We start from the raw sequence: 18,380 nt of genomic DNA, 5'->3' as shown, positions 1-18,380 counted from the left end.
GCTGATGGAGGGATTGTGCGTTCCTGGTGTAACTCGGGCAGTTGTTGTTGCCATTCTGTACCTGTACTGCAGGTGTGATGTTCGGATGTACCGATCCTGTGCAGGTGTTGTTACACGTGGTCGGCCACGCAAGGACCATCAGTTGTCCGTTCTGTCTCCCTGTAGTGCTGTCTTAGAAGTCTCACAGTACGGACATTGCAATTTATTGCCCTGGCCACATCTGCAGTCTTCATGCCTCCTTGCAGCATGCCTAAGGCACGTTCACGAAGATGAGCAGGGACCCTGAGCATCTTTCTTTGAGCACGTCTGGGATCTTTTGGATTGGAGGGTGGGGGCTAGGTCCATTCCCCCCAGAAATGTCCGGGAACTTGCAGGTGCCTTGGTGGAAGAGTGGAGTAACATCTCACAGCAAGAACTGGCAAATCTAGTGCAGTCCATGAGGAGGAGATGCACTGCAGTACTTAATGCAGCTGGTGGCCACACCAGATACTGACTGTTACTTTTGGAATTGACCCCCCCTTTGTTCAGGGACACATTATTCAATTTCTGTTAGTCACATGTCTATGGAACTTGTTCAGTTTATGTCTCAGTTGTTGAATCTTGTTATGTTCATACAAATATTTACACATGTTAAGTTTGCTGAAAATAAACGCAGTTGACAGTGAGAGGACGTTTATGATCCAAACCATAATCATGCCATGGTCATAGTCCCAGTCTGTGAATAGAGCAGCCAAGCTGGATGTGTACACTGGCCTTTACTAGATGTGTATAGTTGAACCATCAACATTCATGCAGTCAGAGTTAGGATTTTCATATCAGTAAGGAACACCACTTTTTTAAAAAACATTTTATTCCCTCTGTGAAATTGTCGTCAAAACATACCAAGAGAAATACAATTAAAAAACATCATCAATATCAACAACAAACCAGATTAAGGACACCCTTCACTTCTTCTCTCTGACTGAGGAGGGTTCTCTGTGCAAGGATGTTAATAGAGTATAAAAACAAACGTGATGGCAATAATCAGTGTCAATGAGTGTGGAAGTATCTTTTTGACTCATACATGAGGACAAATAATACTAAAAAACTAGCAGGGGTGCTAAAATATGTCTTTATTAGCCTGGACACATTTGAGCTCCCAGAGGGGTAGGTGTGGGCCTCACAGACCTCTTTAGTTTGAGGGGAGTGGAGGGGGGGGAAACACTAGTAGTTACAGGTTCTAAGGTAGGGTGTGGCTCCAGACACACCCGGTTTAAGGTCCGTGATTTTCAACACCGAGAACCAGCTCGTGGTTGCTGAGAAGTCAAGGGTCAATCTCCTCTGGGACGACGGTGAGCATGATGTCCTCGTTCCCCCGCCGGACCACCATCCGCAGCGTGTCTTCCCTCTTGATGGAGCTGCTGACGTCACTGGCCGAGGTGATTCGCTGGCTGTTGATGGTGATTATGACATCACTCTCCTGCAGGCCACCTCTGTGGAGGAGAGGGAATGTAGCAAAAAATAAATGCGCTTTACTGATAAAGTACGTTAGGCTCTATAAGCAGTGTGTACCATTAGATCTCTCAATCCACAGAATATAAATATAGCCTCTTAAATTTGAGAGAAGGGAGTTTTCCCCATTCCAAAAAAAGCTAAATGAACTTACAGAGGCAGTAACATTCTTGTTAGACACTGTGAGAAAATAAATCTGACCATAGTCTCTGAAAAATCTAAGACCATTTTGCTAACCTTGGTACCACAAACTCCACCAGACAAAAAGAAAGCTATTAATTTCCTTGAGTGGGAGACCACCGCCTCAGCGCAAATGATTTTATGTGGCCACAAAAAATATACAGAGAGTGCATTCTGTAGACTGGTCTGTCATGCTGTTTATGTGGTCATGAAATGCTAATTCATTGTGCTATGAGGCCAGTCTAATTTTAAGAGTAGACGACAATGAACTCTTAGCAACCTTTATGAGAGGGACGGAGACTTAGCCAACTACCAAATGAGTCGTTAAATGCTCCTGTCCTAATCTAAGGTCGAGGACTTTAACTGTCCTGTTCTCAGTACACTCTTAGAAAAAATGGTTCCAAAAGGGTTCCATGTAGAACCCATTCGTCAAAGGGTTCTCTAATGGGGACAGCCAAAGAACCCTTTCAGCCAAAGAACCCTTTCAGGTCCTAGATACTACTTACGTCTCAGCTGGTGTTTTTGGGATGACCTCGATTACATATGCCCCTGAGGTAACATCGGGGAAGTCTGATTGTCTCTCCTTCAGCTCCTTTGCAAGCCTATGGGAAAGGAACCAATGAAAACACAGATGTGTTTAATGTAACGCAGGTATTTGGAAGAATTTCATTCACAAGGTGAACCAGGCTGTCTGAAACTTACATTGGTGTGAGAGTCATCATCCTCACACCGATATATTTCTTACTTGTTGATAATTTCCCTAAAGAAAAGAGGATAAATGCTGCGTTAGCATGCACATGGTGATAAACATTGGAAATTCAATATGCAGTACCTGGTCAAAACCATGAAACTTTAGATAGGTCTGGCCCAATAAGTGAGTTTGAGTTTGGGAAACCCTGGTCTAACCGGTAATAACCGGAAACTTAAAAATAAATTGCCAAAATTGTCTTAATACATGCATTTTAAGAGGGGGAGATTATATATATATAATATATATATTTTTAAAACTTTATTTTCAAGTAGATAAAACTAACCCAATAGCAGTCTTGTTTATTTTATACATGAAGAGGGTAAAGTTGGTTTTATGAGCAGAACGGCACAATCAAAATATATTTTTAAAACAGGGGTTTCACCAAACCTGAGTTATATTCATTAGGTATGTCATTGGTAATTTTCAAAGATGCATTAATTTATGATGCATTACAAGCTCAAAACAATTGTTGAAAAAAATGACAACTATGACAATAACCGTGGTCAATTGAGTGACAATTTATCGTTACCCCAAAATTCCATAATCGTCACAGCCCTACCTTTAGATTGGTAATCTGTACCTTTAGATTGCCTGTCATGGGACTCTGCCAGGAACTGACGGATCTTGTCTGATGGGATGGCGAAGGAGATTCCTGCTGTCACCTTCAGTGTGTTGATCCCAATCACCTCTCCGTCCTGAAGACAGAAACAACACACATTATTAAAATACATCCTCCAGATGTGTCATAGATTTACAATGAAAGGTCCAGTGCAGTTAACAACGTGATTTCCTGTGTTTTATATATATTTCCACACCATGAGGTTGGAATAACACTGTGAAATTGCGAAAATGATGATAATATCCTTTTGGTGTAAAGAGCTGTTTGATAAGACCGCCTGAAATTTCAGCCTGTTTTGGTGGGATGGAGTTTTGGCCTGCCTTGTGACATCACCCGGTGGCAAATTAGTTAGCAGACCAATAAGAAAGAGACTTCCAAACCGCTCTGCCAATAGCAGCATATTTTCAGCTTTCCCCTCTCCACTCAGACCACTCCCAGACAGTTTTAGCTAAATTCTTGCTTGAGAAATTGCTCTTTGCTAAGAAGCTATTTTAGTATATTTTTAACCATTTTAACTGAAAACAATCAGAGTAAGGTACTTCATTGTTACCCAGAAATTATTTGATACTGAAATAAAAACAGCTGAATTGGACCTTTAAGACCATTCTGAAAGATGAATTCTTATCAATAAGAAATTATATCTTACCAGATTGACCAGGGGTCCGCCAGAGTTCCCATACTGAAAAGGAACAACATTCAGGTTAAAAGGATGATCAGATGGTTCATCTACAGCTCCTTCGTGTGTAACGGGGCAAATAAGGGGGAGCTACTGTTGTGTGTTCCACAACTAAATGCCTTGAACTGACAGCTGCATGCCACAACTAAATATCCACAACTAAATATCCACAACTAAATGCCCTGCACTGACAGCTGTGTTCCACAACTAAATATCCACAACTAAATATCCACAACTAAATGCCCTGCACTGACAGCTGTGTTCAACAACTAAATATCCACTAAATATCCACAACTAAATGCCCTGCACTGACAGCTGTGTTCAACAACTAAATATCCACTAAATATCCACAACTAAATGTTCCACAACGAAATGCCCTGCACTGACAGCTGTGTTCCACAACTAAATATCCACAACTAAATGTTCCACAACGAAATGCCCTGCACTGACAGCTGTGTTCCACAACTAAATATCCACAGCTAAATGTTCCACAACTAAATGCCCTGCACTGACAGCTGTGTTCAACAACTAAATATCCACAGCTAAATGTTCCACAACTAAATGCCCTGTGTGACAGCTGTGTTCCACAACTAAATATCCACAACTAAATGTTCCACAACTAAATGCCCTGCACTGACAGCTGTGTTCAACAACTAAATGCCCTGCACTGACAGCTGTGTTCCACAACTAAATGCCCTGCACTGACAGCTGTGTTCAACAACTAAATGCCCTGCACTGACAGCTGTGTTCAACAACTAAATGCCCTGCACTGACAGCTGTGTTCAACAACTAAATGCCCTGCACTGACAGCTGTGTTCCACAACTAAATGCCCTGCACTGACAGCTGTGTTCAACAACTAAATGCCCTGTGTGACAGCTGTGTTCCACAACTAAATGCCCTGCACTGACAGCTGTGTTCCACGACTAAATGTTCCACAACTAAATGCCCTGTGTGACAGCTGTGTTCCACAACTAAATATCCACAACTAAATGTTCCACAACTAAATGCCCTGCACTGACAGCTGTGTTCAACAACTAAATGCCCTGCACTGACAGCTGTGTTCCACAACTAAATGCCCTGCACTGACAGCTGTGTTCAACAACTAAATGCCCTGCACTGACAGCTGTGTTCAACAACTAAATGCCCTGCACTGACAGCTGTGTTCAACAACTAAATGCCCTGCACTGACAGCTGTGTTCAACAACTAAATGCCCTGCACTGACAGCTGTGTTCAACAACTAAATGCCCTGCACTGACAGCTGTGTTCAACAACTAAATGCCCTGCACTGACAGCTGTGTTCCACAACTAAATGCCCTGCACTGACAGCTGTGTTCCACGACTAAATGTTCCACAACTAAATGCCCTGTGTGACAGCTGTGTTCCACAACTAAATATCCACAACTAAATGTTCCACAACTAAATGCCCTGCACTGACAGCTGTGTTCCACAACTAAATGCCCTGCTCTGACAGCTGTGTTCCACAACTAAATGCCCTGTGTGACAGCTGTGTTCCACAACTAAATGCCCTGCTCTGACAGCTGTGTTCCACAACTAAATGCCCTGTGTGACAGCTGTGTTCCACAACTAAATGCCTTGTGTGACAGCTGTGTTCCACAACTAAATGCCCTGTGTGACAGCTGTGTTCCACAACTAAATGCCCTGTGTGACAGCTGTGTTCCACAACTAAATGCCCTGTGTGACAGCTGTGTTCCACAACTAAATGCCCTGTGTGACAGCTGTGTTCCACAACTAAATGCCTTGTGTGACAGCTGTGTTCCACAACTAAATGCCCTGTGTGACAGCTGTGTTCCACAACTAAATGCCCTGTGTGACAGCTGTGTTCCACAACTAAATGCCCTGTGTGACAGCTATGTTCCACAACTAAATGCCCTGTGTGACAGCTGTGTTCCACAACTAAATGCCCTGTGTGACAGCTGCTTGTGTGTGTGCTGATGATGTGGATGTATCACTCACATTGATGATAGCGTCCGTCTGGATGTAGTCCATGTCAGAGTTCCTCAGGCCCAGCTCCTTGCCTCCTCTCTGGGTGGTGCTGACGATACCTGTGGTGACCGTGTTCTGCAGGGAGAAGGGGCTGCCGATGGCCACCACAAACTCACCAGGCCTCAGGTCAGCTGAACGACCCAGCAGCAGCACTGGCAGCTTCATCTAAACACAGAGACACAGGACTCAGATCAGTCAAGATGTGTATTCTATAGAGTGCATTCTGAACAGAAACAGTTGGCATGAAGATACAGTACTAGCTGTAGCTACAGTACATTCAGTATCTACGGTAACAAGACCACCCCTCTTTTGAGACATGCCGGAAGTGCCTTCGTTACATCCTGTTTGTTTATGCTTGAAAAGCAACAAACATATGGGGGTCAACATAGCGTTCCGTAAATCCACTGAGAGGAAGTGACGATATGCCCTGATGTCTGCATACTCTGCATGCTTTATGAAAAGATATCAAGGCAATGAATTGCCACTTCCTCCATCTCACTGACACAATCTACAACAGACAAAATCCATCAACAATGACAGGAGAATGGATAAGAGTTATACAGTTGTCACTATGGCTGGGTTACACTAGACCTAGATATGAATAGGTCGGGACAGGGCAGGGGGGGCAGGATGTGGAGATGGGTCATGGGGATACAGCCACAGGTATATGGGGAGAGGAACCATTGGCCCCCTACCCTGGGCTCAGTGCTCCAGGAATCCAGACCTGACATCCAGACCTGACTCAGGAACAGCAGGCTGCTCCCTGGCCGACAGCTCTAAGCACTCTGCCAGATGGGCTGGAAATGGGATAAACTGACACATTCCAGGAAGGAGGTCAGGTGGATGGGATGGGAAAGACTGGGAGGAAGGGCTTTTGGCACACAGTGTCAGTGTGTCTTGTCTGCCACCCAGCAGTCAGCAGGTTATCTGTCACACTGGTCTCTCAAGATCCACTGTGAAATTAGACGTCTGTCCAGGTAAGGAGGAGATTGCTTTAAAACTGGCCACTAAGAGCAACAGTGAGCTCTATTGCCATCAAGTAGGCTTGGGTTATGCTAGAGCGTTGCGGAACTTAAGCATTCAGAATGAATGCCTAAACCTTCAAAACGTTTGATTCTGCAGTGAGACTGCGAAAGCTTGTTGGGTGCATTCGGAAAGTATTCAGACCCCTTGACTTTTTCCACATTTTGTTATGTTACAGCCTTATTCTAAAATTGATTAAATAAATAAAAATCCTCATCAATCTACACACAATAGCCGATAATGACAAAGCGAAAACAGGTTTTTAGATAAATCAGAAATACCTTATTTACATAAGTATTCAGACCCTTTGCTAGGGGACTCAGGTGCATCCTGTTTCCAATGATCCTCCTTGAGATGTTTCTACAACTTTATTGGAGTCCACCTGTGGTAAATTCCAATTGATTGGACATGATTTGGAAAGACACACCTGTCTATATAGGTCATGTCAGAGCAAAAACCAAGCCATGAGGTTGAAGGAATTGTCCGTAGAGCTCCCAGACAGGATTGTGCCGAGGCACAGATCTGGGGAAGGGTACCAAGACATGTCTGCAGCATTGAAGGTCCCCAAGAACATAGTGGTCTCTATCATTCTTAAATGGAAGAAGTTTGGAACCACCAAGACTATTCTTAGAGCTGGCCACCCGGCTAAACTGCGCAATCGGGGAAGAAGGGCCTTGGTCAGGGAGGTGACCAAGAACCCGGTGGTCACTGACAGAGCTCCAGAGTTCCTCTGTGTAGATGGGAGAACCTTCCAGAAGGACAACCATCTCTGCAGCACCACCAATCAGGCCTTTATGATAGAGTGGCCAGACAGAAGCCACTCCTCAGTAAAAGGCACATGACAGTCCACTTGGAGTTTGCCAAAAGGCACCTAAAGGACTCTCAGACCATGAGAAACCAGATTCTCTGGTCTTATGAATCCAAGATTGAACTCTTTGGCCTATATGCCAAGCGTCACATCTGGAGGAAACCTGGCACCATCCCTACGGTGAATCACGGTGGTGGCAGCATCATGCTATGGGGATGTTTTTCAGACTAGTCAGGATCGAGGGAAAGATGAACGACGCAAAGTATAAAGAGATCCTTGATAAAAACCTGCTCTAAAGCGCTCAGGACCTCAGACTGGGGTGAAGGTTCACCTTCCAACAGAACAACGACCCTAAGCACACAGCCAAGACAATGCAAGAGTCTCTGAATGTCCTTGAGTGGCCCAGCCAGAGCCCGAACAAACAAAAACTCAAACAAAAACTATTTTGAGAAACAGGTGTGCCAAGCTTGTAGCGTCATACTCAAGAAGAATCGAGGCTGTAATCGCTGCCAATGGTGCTTCAACAGCGTACTGAGTAAAGGGTCTGAATACTTATCTAAATGTGATATTTACATATTTTTGTTGTTGTATTAATTTGCAAAAAGTAAAAAACAAACCGTTTTTTTCTTTGTCATTATGGGGTATTGTGTGTAGATTGATGGGGGGGGGGGGGACAACTGAATCCATTTTAGAATAAGGCTGTAACATAACAAAATGTGGAAAAGGGGGTCTGAATACTTCCCGAATGCACTGTAGATCAGAACAATAGAACAGCCCAAGCTACTGAAAAGATTTCTCAAGTCAGGATTACATCTACTACATCTCTGGAGGAAAACAACTCCTGTACAGCACAGTACTCTGTATACTACCTCCAGTACCTGGAGCACATCACTCTAGTATAGTGAGATAAGGACGTGGGCTTGAGTGACCCAGTTCTCTCTGGGCAGTGAGAGGCAGACTGACAAACAGGCAGTTTTTTGCATTCCATGGTGTTGTACTCACAGATGCATTATCAGATCACCCGTCTCCCAGTGACAACTCTGCCCCCTCTACCCCCTTCCACCCTTCTCTTCCATCCACCTCCACCCTCCTCTTCCATCCCCCTCCACCCTTCTCTACCCCCTCCACTAGAGGTCAACCGATTAATCGGAATGGGCGATTAATTAGGGCCGATTTAAAGTTTTCATAACAATCAGAAATCGGTATTTTTGGGCGCCGATTTGCCATTTTCTTATTATTTTAATTATATATATTTTTTTACACCTTTATTTAATCTTTATTTAACTAGGCAAGTCAGTTAAGAAAACATTCTTATTTTCAATGACGGCCTAGGAACGGTGGGTTAACTGCCTCGTTCAGGGGCAGAAAGACAGATTTTCACCTTGTCAGCTCGGGGGATCCAATCTTGCAACCTTACAGTCCAACGCAATAACGACCTGCCTCTCTCTCGTTGCACTCCACAAGGAGACTGCCTGTTAAGCAAATGCAGTAAGCCAAGGTAAGTTGCTAGCTAGCATAAAACTTATCTTATAAAAAACAATCAATCATAATCACTAGTTAACTACACATGGTTGATGATATTACTAGATATTATCTAGTAATATTATCTAGTAATAACACGCCTGTGTTGAATATAATCTGACTGAGCATACAAGCATACAAGTATCTAAGTATCTGACTGAGCGATGGTAGGCAGAAGCAGGCGCGTAAACATTCATTCAAACAGCACTTCCGTGCGTTTTGCCAGCAGCTCTTCGTTGTGCGTCAAGCATTGCGCTGTTTATGACTTCAAACCTATCAACTCCCGAGATGAGGCTGGTGTGACCGAAGTGAAATGGCTGGCTAGTTAGAGCGCGCTAATAGCGTTTCAAACTTCACTCTCTCTCTGAGCCTTGGGGTGGTTGTTTCCCTTGCTCTGCATGGGTAACGCTGCTTCGATGTGGTGGCTGTTGTCGTTGTGTTGCTGGTTCGAGCCCAGGGAGGAGCGAGGAGAGGGACGAAGGCTATACTGTTACACTGGCAATATTAAAGTGCCTATAAGAACATCCAATAGTCAAAGGTTAATGAAATTCAAATGGTATAGAGGGAAATAGTCTTGTAATAACTACAACCTAAAACTTCTTAACTGGGAATATTGAAGACTCATGTTAAAAGGAACCACCAGCTTTCATATGTTCTTATGTTCTGATCAAGGAACTGAAACGTTAGCTTTCTTACATAGCACAAATTGCACTTTTACGTTCTTCTCCAACACTTTGTTTTTGCATTATTTAAAACAAATTGAACATGTTTCATTATCTACTTGAGGCTAAATTGATTTTATTGATGTATTATATTAAGTTAAAATAAGTGAATTCATTATTGTTGTAATTGTCATTATTACAAATAATTTTTTTTTTTTTAATCGGCCGATTAAATCGGCATCGGCTTTTTTGGTCCTCCAATAATCGGTATCGGTGTTGAAAAATAATAATTGGTCGACCTCTACCCTCCACCCTCCTCTTCCATCCTAAATAATAAATAAGCTAAAGTAAAAAATAAAAAGTAACAATAAAATGAGATAACAAAAACGAGGCTATATACAGGGGGTACCGCCACCGAGTCAATGTGTGGCGGTGCAGGTTAGTCGAGGTAGTTTGTACACGCGACTATGCATAGATAATAAACAGCGAGTAGCAGCAGTGTAAAAGAAAAGGGGGGAAGGGGGTCAATGTAAATAGTCCGGGAAGCCATTTGATTAAAACAGAAGCTTCATCGGTGCTCGGTTTCTGCAAGGATGCAGGGCAGTGAAACTAGTCTTGCTTTGTCTGTCCCTGAGTGTGTCTCGATGTAACAGGACCTTAGACTTGATGCAATGATGCAGCCTAACGTTTCCTTGACTTTCCAGTTTCCATTGTGCTCCTAAGCTAATAGGATACCTTGTCAGCTCTCAGTGACTGGGATGATATTTGCTGCTGAGCCCTCTGATACAGTGCCAGTGTGGAACGGTGAGAGACAGGACTGTGTGTGTCAGTGGAAATGACCAGACTGTCAGAGAGGTAAACATCAGGGGGGAACAGGGGGGATAATGGGTGCAGAAGGGACTGTCAGACCTGGCAGCCGTCTGCAGGAAGGATCCACTAGTCAAGGCTGCTGTCTGTTGCTGCTGGAGTGATTGACGAGGCACCTGTTGGCACAGTGTGTGTGTGTGTGTGTGTGTGCGTGCGTGTGTGTGTGTGTGTGTGTGCCTGTGCCTGTCTGCTTGTGTGTGTGTCAGCTTGTTCTGTGTGTTTCTGTGTGTCTGTGTGTGTACCTGAGTCAATAGGGACTGAACAGTCAGATCACCAAGAGAGGTAGACTTGTTTGCTCAGTACTGATAAATGCTGAAATATAATTTAAAAAATAAAATATACTGTATATCGTACACAAGAGGACTGTGACTGCCAATAAAAGCAGTGTCTTATACACACACATTAAATCCAGAGCTAGATGAGAAATGATTATATCCAGGGTCAAACTGTTTGCAGACATCCTAATTAGTCAATTTGAGAAGCAGCTTGTGTTTCTATTTGGGATGAACAACAATGTAAAGGTATCAACAGATTCCTCAGTCTGTATTCAAGGCCAATCACACATGCTTATGGAAAACCTCATCTTCTACTGCTACGGTTTCCTGCCAGGAAAGAGGGCACCTTACTTTTTCTCCCTCACTTCTCATTAATAACCTTTAGCCGTGGGCGCACGCACGCACGCACGCACGCACGCACGCACGCACGCACGCACGCACGCACACACACACACACACACACACACACACACACACACACACATACACTTTTTATAGCTACTGTTTACAGGCCTCCTGGGCCATATAGAGCATTTCTCAGTGAGTTCCCTGAATTCCTATCGAACCTTGTAGCCATGGCAGATAATATTAAAATTTTTGGTGACTTTAACATTCACATGGAAAAGTCCACAGTCCCACTCCAAAATGCTTTCGGAGCCATCATCAACTCAGTGGGTTTTGTCCAACATGTCTCACTGCCACAGTCATACTCTGGACCTAGTTTTGTCCCATGGAATAAATGTTGTGGATCTTAATGTTTTTCCTCATAATCCTGGACTATGGGACCACCATTTTATTACGTTTGCAATAGCAACAAATAATCTGCTCAGACTCCAACCAAGGATCATCAAAAGCCATGCTATAAATTCTTGGGCAACCGAAAGATTCCTAGATGCCCTTCCAGACTCCCTCCACCTACCCAAGGACTTCAGAGTACAAAATCAGTTAATCACCTAACTGAGGAACTAAATGTAACCTTGCGCAATACCCTCGATGCAGTCGCACCCCTAAAATCAAAAAACATTTGTCATAAGAAACTAGCTCCCTGGTAAACAGAAAATACCCGAGCTCTGAAGCAAGCTTCCAGAAAATTGGAACGGAGATGGCACTACACCAAACTGGAAGTCTTCCGACTACCATCCTGAGACAAGGCCGAGTATAGCCCACAAAGATCTCCGCCACGGCACAACCCAAGGGGGGGCGCCAACCCAGACAGGAAGATCACATCAGTGACTCAACCCACTCAAGTGACGCACCCCTCCTAGGGACGGTATGAAAGAGCCCTAGTAAGCCAGTGACTCAGCCCCTGTAATAGGGTTAGAGGTAGAGAATCCCAGTGGAAAGAGGGGAACCGGCCAGGCAGAGACAGCAAGGGCGGTTCGTTGCTCCAGAGCCTTTCCGTTCACCTTCACACTCCTGGGCCAGACTACACTCAATCATATGACCCACTGAAGAGATGAGTCTTCAGTAAAGACTTAAAGGTTGAGACCGAGTTTGCGTCTCTCACATGGGTAGGCAGACCATTCCATAAAAATGGAGCTCTATAGGAGAAAGCCCTGCCTCCAGCTGTTTGCGTAGAAATTCTAGGGACAATTAGGAGGCCTGCGTCTTGTGACTCCTTGCTGTCCCCAGTCCACGTGGTCGTGCTGCTGCTCCAGTTTCAACTGTTCTGCCTGTGGCTATGTAACTCTGACCTTCTCACCAGACATGCTACCTTGTCCCAGACCTAATGTTTTCAACTCTCTAGAGACAGCAGGAGTGGTAGAGATACTCTGAATGATCGGTTATGAAAAGCCAACTGAAATTTACTCTTGAGGTGCTGACCTGTTGGACCCTCTACAACCACTGTGATTATTATTACCATTTGACTCTGCAGGTCATCTATGAACATTTGAACATCTTGGCCATGTTCTGTTATAATCTCCACCCGGCACAGCCAGAAGAGGACTGACCACCCCTCATAGCCTGGTTCCTCACTAGGTTTTTTCCTAGGTTCCGGCCTTTCTAGGGAGTTTTTCCGAGCCACCGTGCTTCTACACCTGCATTGCTTACTGTTTGGGGTTCTAAGGTGACATCAGCTGATGTAAGAAGGGCTTTATAAATACATTTGATTGATTGATTGTATCTGCCCAGGCCACAGCTGAGTGTACAGACCCACAAATACCTATTCCAATTCCTGTAGTGTAACAACCCGTCCTGTCCTCCAGGCCAGAGCTGCTCTTCACATTGGGATACTCTAGCATTCAAACATGGTGAGAAAATACGATCAAAGTCTCTCATAACTCTAAACCTATAAGTGTACGATATAACATTGGGAAAAGACTGATAACACCATAGCCAAGTTGGCTTTTCTGAAGGCAAGGAATTGCATTTGGTGACATTTTCCGTGTCTCTACAATCGTTTGAGTCCACAGGATCCGTCTGTGACTGACCTGGACATTCCTAAGGGGTCACCCTGGTCTGGCTATCTTCTGTCTGAGGAAAGACAAATGGGAAAATGGCTAACTTTGAGAAATGGGGCCATTGGACTTGAGAATGTGTTTTCTTTGGCTGGATCCTTTCTGGCACTGACCATAGCAAGTATGAGCATCTGAAGTGATTCACCATTTCCCTCTCTGTTGATGTGGTCTTTCTGCACCAGCTTTAAATGGATGACAAATGCCCTCTGAGGCTGCTGAAATGGGGAAAGGATGAGATAAAGACTAACACACACACATATATATAACCCATTCCAATAAAGGCTAATCAAACCCAGATTTTGACAAGAATGTCAATGTTCAATCCAGGCAGAAGGGGAAGCTTGTGACTGGCTGTTCTTAGATCAGGGACAAGCTCAGTAAATCATACTCAAACCCTCAGACTATGGGATTACGTTTTCAGGACCTGATTCTGGGCAAGTTAGCCAGCCCTGGGTCACGGGGCTCCTTCTTCAGAGCTCTACTGGTTGTTACAGTGAACTTACCATGTCACTTTCTTTCCGGTTATTAAGAGATATAGCAAATCTATGCAGACAGAAGTAATGTTGGTTACTGAGAACTACACAAATTGCCTCCTTCTTTCCAACCATTAGGAACTGGAAATACATTGTATCCCAGAGATTTATAATCGGGGAATGTCCCTGAGGGAGCAAAAATAACCCAATTCAGAGCCAAGAAAGAAACACAAGCCTGGGAATGCTGGCAGAGATATATATTGGGCTGTCTTTCATCTCTGTTCTGCACCACTAGAGTGTGACTCTCTTTTGTCTAACAGACTCCAGTCCAGTTTACTTTTCTCCAATTGAATAACACACATGTTGCAAATTTACTCTCAAGTAACAGAGTGCAGGCTTTGACCTAGTTTGGATATGTCTTACTGCACGTCATAAAAGAATGCAAGGATGAGTGATGACTTTGTTGATGCCAGGTAGCGTCTCCACTTAGAAAATTCCATCTCTCTCTTTGTACTCTTGTTTGATTGGCACAAATCGACTAGGTGGATCAAACCACAGGTATGAAGGGTCTACCTATGGGCTGGGATGGGCCGGCTCCTTCTCTGCTCTTTGGTTTGGATTAGTCATGGAACATAAAAAAAAATGCAACATCTGCTAGATGGAGAGAGAGCTGAATGGTAGAGTTTAAACATCTGTTTCGTTTACCTAACACTTGTTTACTTTATCCAAATGTTTGGATTGATTCGCCTCCATCAGTGCGGGGGTGTTGAGACGACTCTGTCTCCGTCAAGAAGATTCAACAACATTTCTCAATTGGATCTTCAGACCGAATCCTAACTTGATGTCTGTCAAATCTCTCATTGACACCAATGAATGATTGATGTGAAACGAGTTGCGTAACGCATGCAAACCCCAAGTTATAATTCAGGCTATCATTGTCAACAGTAGCAGTGTAAAAGAGGGTTAACTCGGACGACAGAGTTAGGCAGCATCTCTTTACTGATCAGTAGAAACAAGTTCTTCATGACCTTATCTCTGATATGAATGCATACAGTATCAAGCCTCCACCTGTGAACCAAATGGTGCCAGGAACTTCCTCTTTCCAGTACATCTGACTACTCCAACAACCTTCATAAAAACAGGTCTTAAGAGGGGAATTGGACAGCGGTACTTTGATAGATTTGAATAAGTTGTATACCATGTACTACTACTGTAAAATACATCTTAAGGCAGTTAATTCAGTATGACAGGGTAATGCCCTCCAGATTGTGGTTATAGCACAATTGGGAACCTTATCCTCCTCTATGCAGGAAGCATGGCTACAGGAAAATGTTCTGTACTGTTCAGATCCAGGAGAATGAAAAGGTCAGCTGAGGTCCACTTCACTGACTTTTCAATGTAGATGCTTTATTAACGAGCACGTAAACAATGGACTCTTACGGATGCAGTAACAGTTCTTTTCCATCATCCACGCTTTGGCGGCATTGAGGGAATATAATCAATGGTCCTTTGTGACCATAGAATCCATTTTGGACGACAACCAAATCTAGACTCCGCTGTGTTTCTGCTGAACAAACACACCGCACAGACACGAAGACTGGAATCTTTAAGAATAGCAAGAGAGCATAATATTGGTTTAGGTGTCTCGCATAAGACTGAGATACGACAGGTCTGTGTATGTGCAAACTGTCTTCCAATGGCACAGCACATCAGTTCACAACACAAACTACATACAAACCCAGCCACCACAACAGAGCACCAGCCAGAAAAACAATGGCTTCTCTTGTTGTGTGGACTGTGATTAACTATGGCGCTCCTGTGGTTTGACAGAACTGTACATAGCGTTGGGATGTGACTCATCCATAGGTAGTCACTTAGTGACACTTCAAGATGGACACATTTCCCCAACCAGTATCTATTTGTCCTCGATAGAGAACTTCAACAGCACAACAGGTGTCAAATCTATGGGCTCATTTTCTATTTAAGGTGGAACTAGTGTCAAATGCACGTTAGTTTGCAATCTTGTCATGTAAAAACTGGCGCCCTAACACCAGATTCGGCAATTTACCTGTCTTATATCAGCTTGCTTGCGCTCAGATGGGAGGGGTGGAAATATTTGAGATGTGTCGTTCAAAACATGATCCAACGTTCTAATTCCAGGCAGCGTTCATAGAGATATTTAAGACCAACCAATAGCTGGTTTTAGCGGTAACGCAGTTGGTTATGTCATGGATTTTGACAGCTGAAACGTAGCCTATCCAGCCGTGACGCACACTGCCCTATCCAGCCGTGACGCACACTGCCCTATCCAGCCGTGACGCACACTGCCCTATCCAGCCGTGACGCACACTGCCCTATCCAGCCGTGACGCACACTGCCCTATCCAGCCGTGACGCACACTGCCCTATCCAGCCGTGACGCACACTGCCCTATCCAGCCGTGACGCACACTGCCCTATCCAGCCGTGACGCACACTGCCCTATCCAGCCGTGATGCACACTGCCCTATCCAGCCGTGACGCACACTGCCCTAGAGTAGCCTGACGGGCTTTTGGTGCCTGTATACTTCGTATTTAAAAACATAAAAGACTAACGTTTTCCCCTTTTTATTTGATTAAAAACCAAGCAAAGCCTCCTCTCAATTAAGGCTTTTTTGTCTGCCCAATGCAATCGCGTAGTAGTCAAGACTGTCGATAAAGGGTTTGGCTCCTGAGACCGCTTGGAAGTCAATCTTAATCACCAAAGCTTTCATAAAATATCAAGTTTAAGAGGAGTTAAACTTTGAGCTGACATTCCCTTTTAATCTACGCATTGTAGGCAAGCCCACATGATTTTAGCCATGCAGGTCCCGTTTTGGTGTGAGTAAAAGCCTCCATAGTCTATGTTGTTTTCATATTATATGTCCACGGTGTCACGGTCGTCATATGGAGGAGACCAAGGCGCAGCGTGGTAAGCGTACATACTTCTTTAATGAAAGAAAGAACACTGAACAAACTATACAAACCGTGCCGCTAACATAGCTAGTGCAGACAGGCAACTAAACATAGAATAAGAACCCACAAACTACCCAAGGAATATGGCTACCTAAATATGGTCCCCAATCAGACACAACGATAAACAGCTGCCTCTGATTGAGAACCAATCGAGGCAACCATAGACATATAAACACCTAGACTTACAAAACCCCAATGACATACAAAATCCCCTAGACAATATAAAACACACGGGGAGAGATTATGGTGCCTGTAAGTGTGACATAGCCTACTTAAAACAAGTTGATGTTTCGTTTTGTTTAGAATTTGATTATAAATATATGTTCTCTTTATAGCCCTTATAAATAATTAATTTAATATTGTTTATTGACCACGTTTGTTTATTGAAGCCACGCAATTACTTAGAACAATACGGTCTGCTAATGGGTTCAAGTTCATTTATTTAGCAAAGATGGGAAAGGTCTACATTTTGTTAATTTGTTTCTGTAAACCATTTGACTAACCTTGGAATTGATTCCAAGGCGATACATAAAATAACGTAAATACACAACCTGAAGCAACCACATATTTGGCCATGGAACACGTTCTGATTGGCCAGTGAGGGACCAAACCTCGACAAACTCACAACTTGTTTATTCATCAACCCATCCCTTTCGCGCCAATGCCAGCAAGTGCGCCGACAATGGTGACAGGGAAAATAGCAAAAATATTTCTGACACACCCCTGAACCTAGGACCCTGAGCTTACGCTTCGAACGCACCGACAGCATCATTGCATTTTGGTACACCAGAATTAGATTTATTTCGAATGAAAAATCCAACGTGCACAATCGAGAGAAAAAAAACACACCGAATGAATGTAATTCTGGTGTACCAAAATGCAATTACGCTGTCAGGTGTGTTCAAAGCTTTAGGTTTGTTAAAATAGAGCCCTATGCACTCTACAAGCCTATAGTCTTAAACCTACTCCCCTCTGATATCAGCTTTAGCCCCTGCCGATCCAAGCATTACGATTAGTGAACTTCCTCAGCCAAGTCCCAAAGGCCATAATTACACAGTGTGCAGATAGCATCAGTGAAAATATTAATGCACTCCCGAAAACATGTTTGATCATTGTCAATAAGCTATGCAATGGAGGACTGTAATTCCTGTCACAGAGGATCAGTCATTTACCACTGATTTCCAGGCTTCCTCTAAAGTTCCTCTAAATATCCCAAGCAATCCATATACAGTAATTATAATACAGTCATGTCAACAACTAGTACTTACTTTATCATCAACCATCTAGTTGTTATTATAGTAAATGCAAGATCAAATCAAATCAAATTTTATTGGTCACATACACATGTTTAGCAGATGTTAAGGCGAGTGTGGCGAAATGCTTGTGCTTCTAGTTCCGACAGTGCAGTAATATCTAACATGTATTCTAACAATTCCCCAACAACTACAAGATACACACATCTAAAAGGGTGAATGAGAGTAGGTACATGTCGTATATTAATGAGCGATGGCCGAGCGGCATAGGCAAGGTGCAATAGATGGTATAAAATACAGTATATACATGTGAAATGAGTAATG

General features: G+C 43.6%; 1 protein-coding gene across 2 annotated transcripts in view; it reads right to left on the bottom strand.

The window, feature by feature from the left end:
* Positions 1 to 1,088: 1,088 nt before the first annotated feature.
* The window catches only part of htra1b (HtrA serine peptidase 1b), a 34,164-nt gene continuing 16,872 nt past the window's right edge, over positions 1,089 to 18,380 (bottom strand). The window contains exons 4-9 of one of the 2 annotated variants that reach the window (XM_036946272.2): positions 5,694 to 5,888; positions 3,688 to 3,720; positions 3,003 to 3,117; positions 2,374 to 2,431; positions 2,178 to 2,273; positions 1,089 to 1,472 (exon numbers count right to left, since the gene is read on the bottom strand). In XM_036946272.2, the coding sequence (XP_036802167.1) occupies positions 1,304 to 1,472; positions 2,178 to 2,273; positions 2,374 to 2,431; positions 3,003 to 3,117; positions 3,688 to 3,720; positions 5,694 to 5,888 (666 nt within the window). In that variant the 3' untranslated portion in view covers positions 1,089 to 1,303. Of the gene's footprint in view, positions 1,473 to 2,177; positions 2,274 to 2,373; positions 2,432 to 2,981; positions 3,118 to 3,687; positions 3,721 to 5,693; positions 5,889 to 18,380 lie in introns of both variants that reach the window. The other variant, XM_036946271.2, reaches the window with a different exon arrangement.

The sequence above is a fragment of the Oncorhynchus mykiss genome, chromosome 16 (genome assembly GCF_057628025.1).
Source record: "Oncorhynchus mykiss isolate SJ-2025 chromosome 16, ASM5762802v1, whole genome shotgun sequence".
Lineage (NCBI taxonomy): Eukaryota > Metazoa > Chordata > Actinopteri > Salmoniformes > Salmonidae > Oncorhynchus > Oncorhynchus mykiss.
This window is presented reverse-complemented; position numbering and strand designations above follow the sequence as displayed.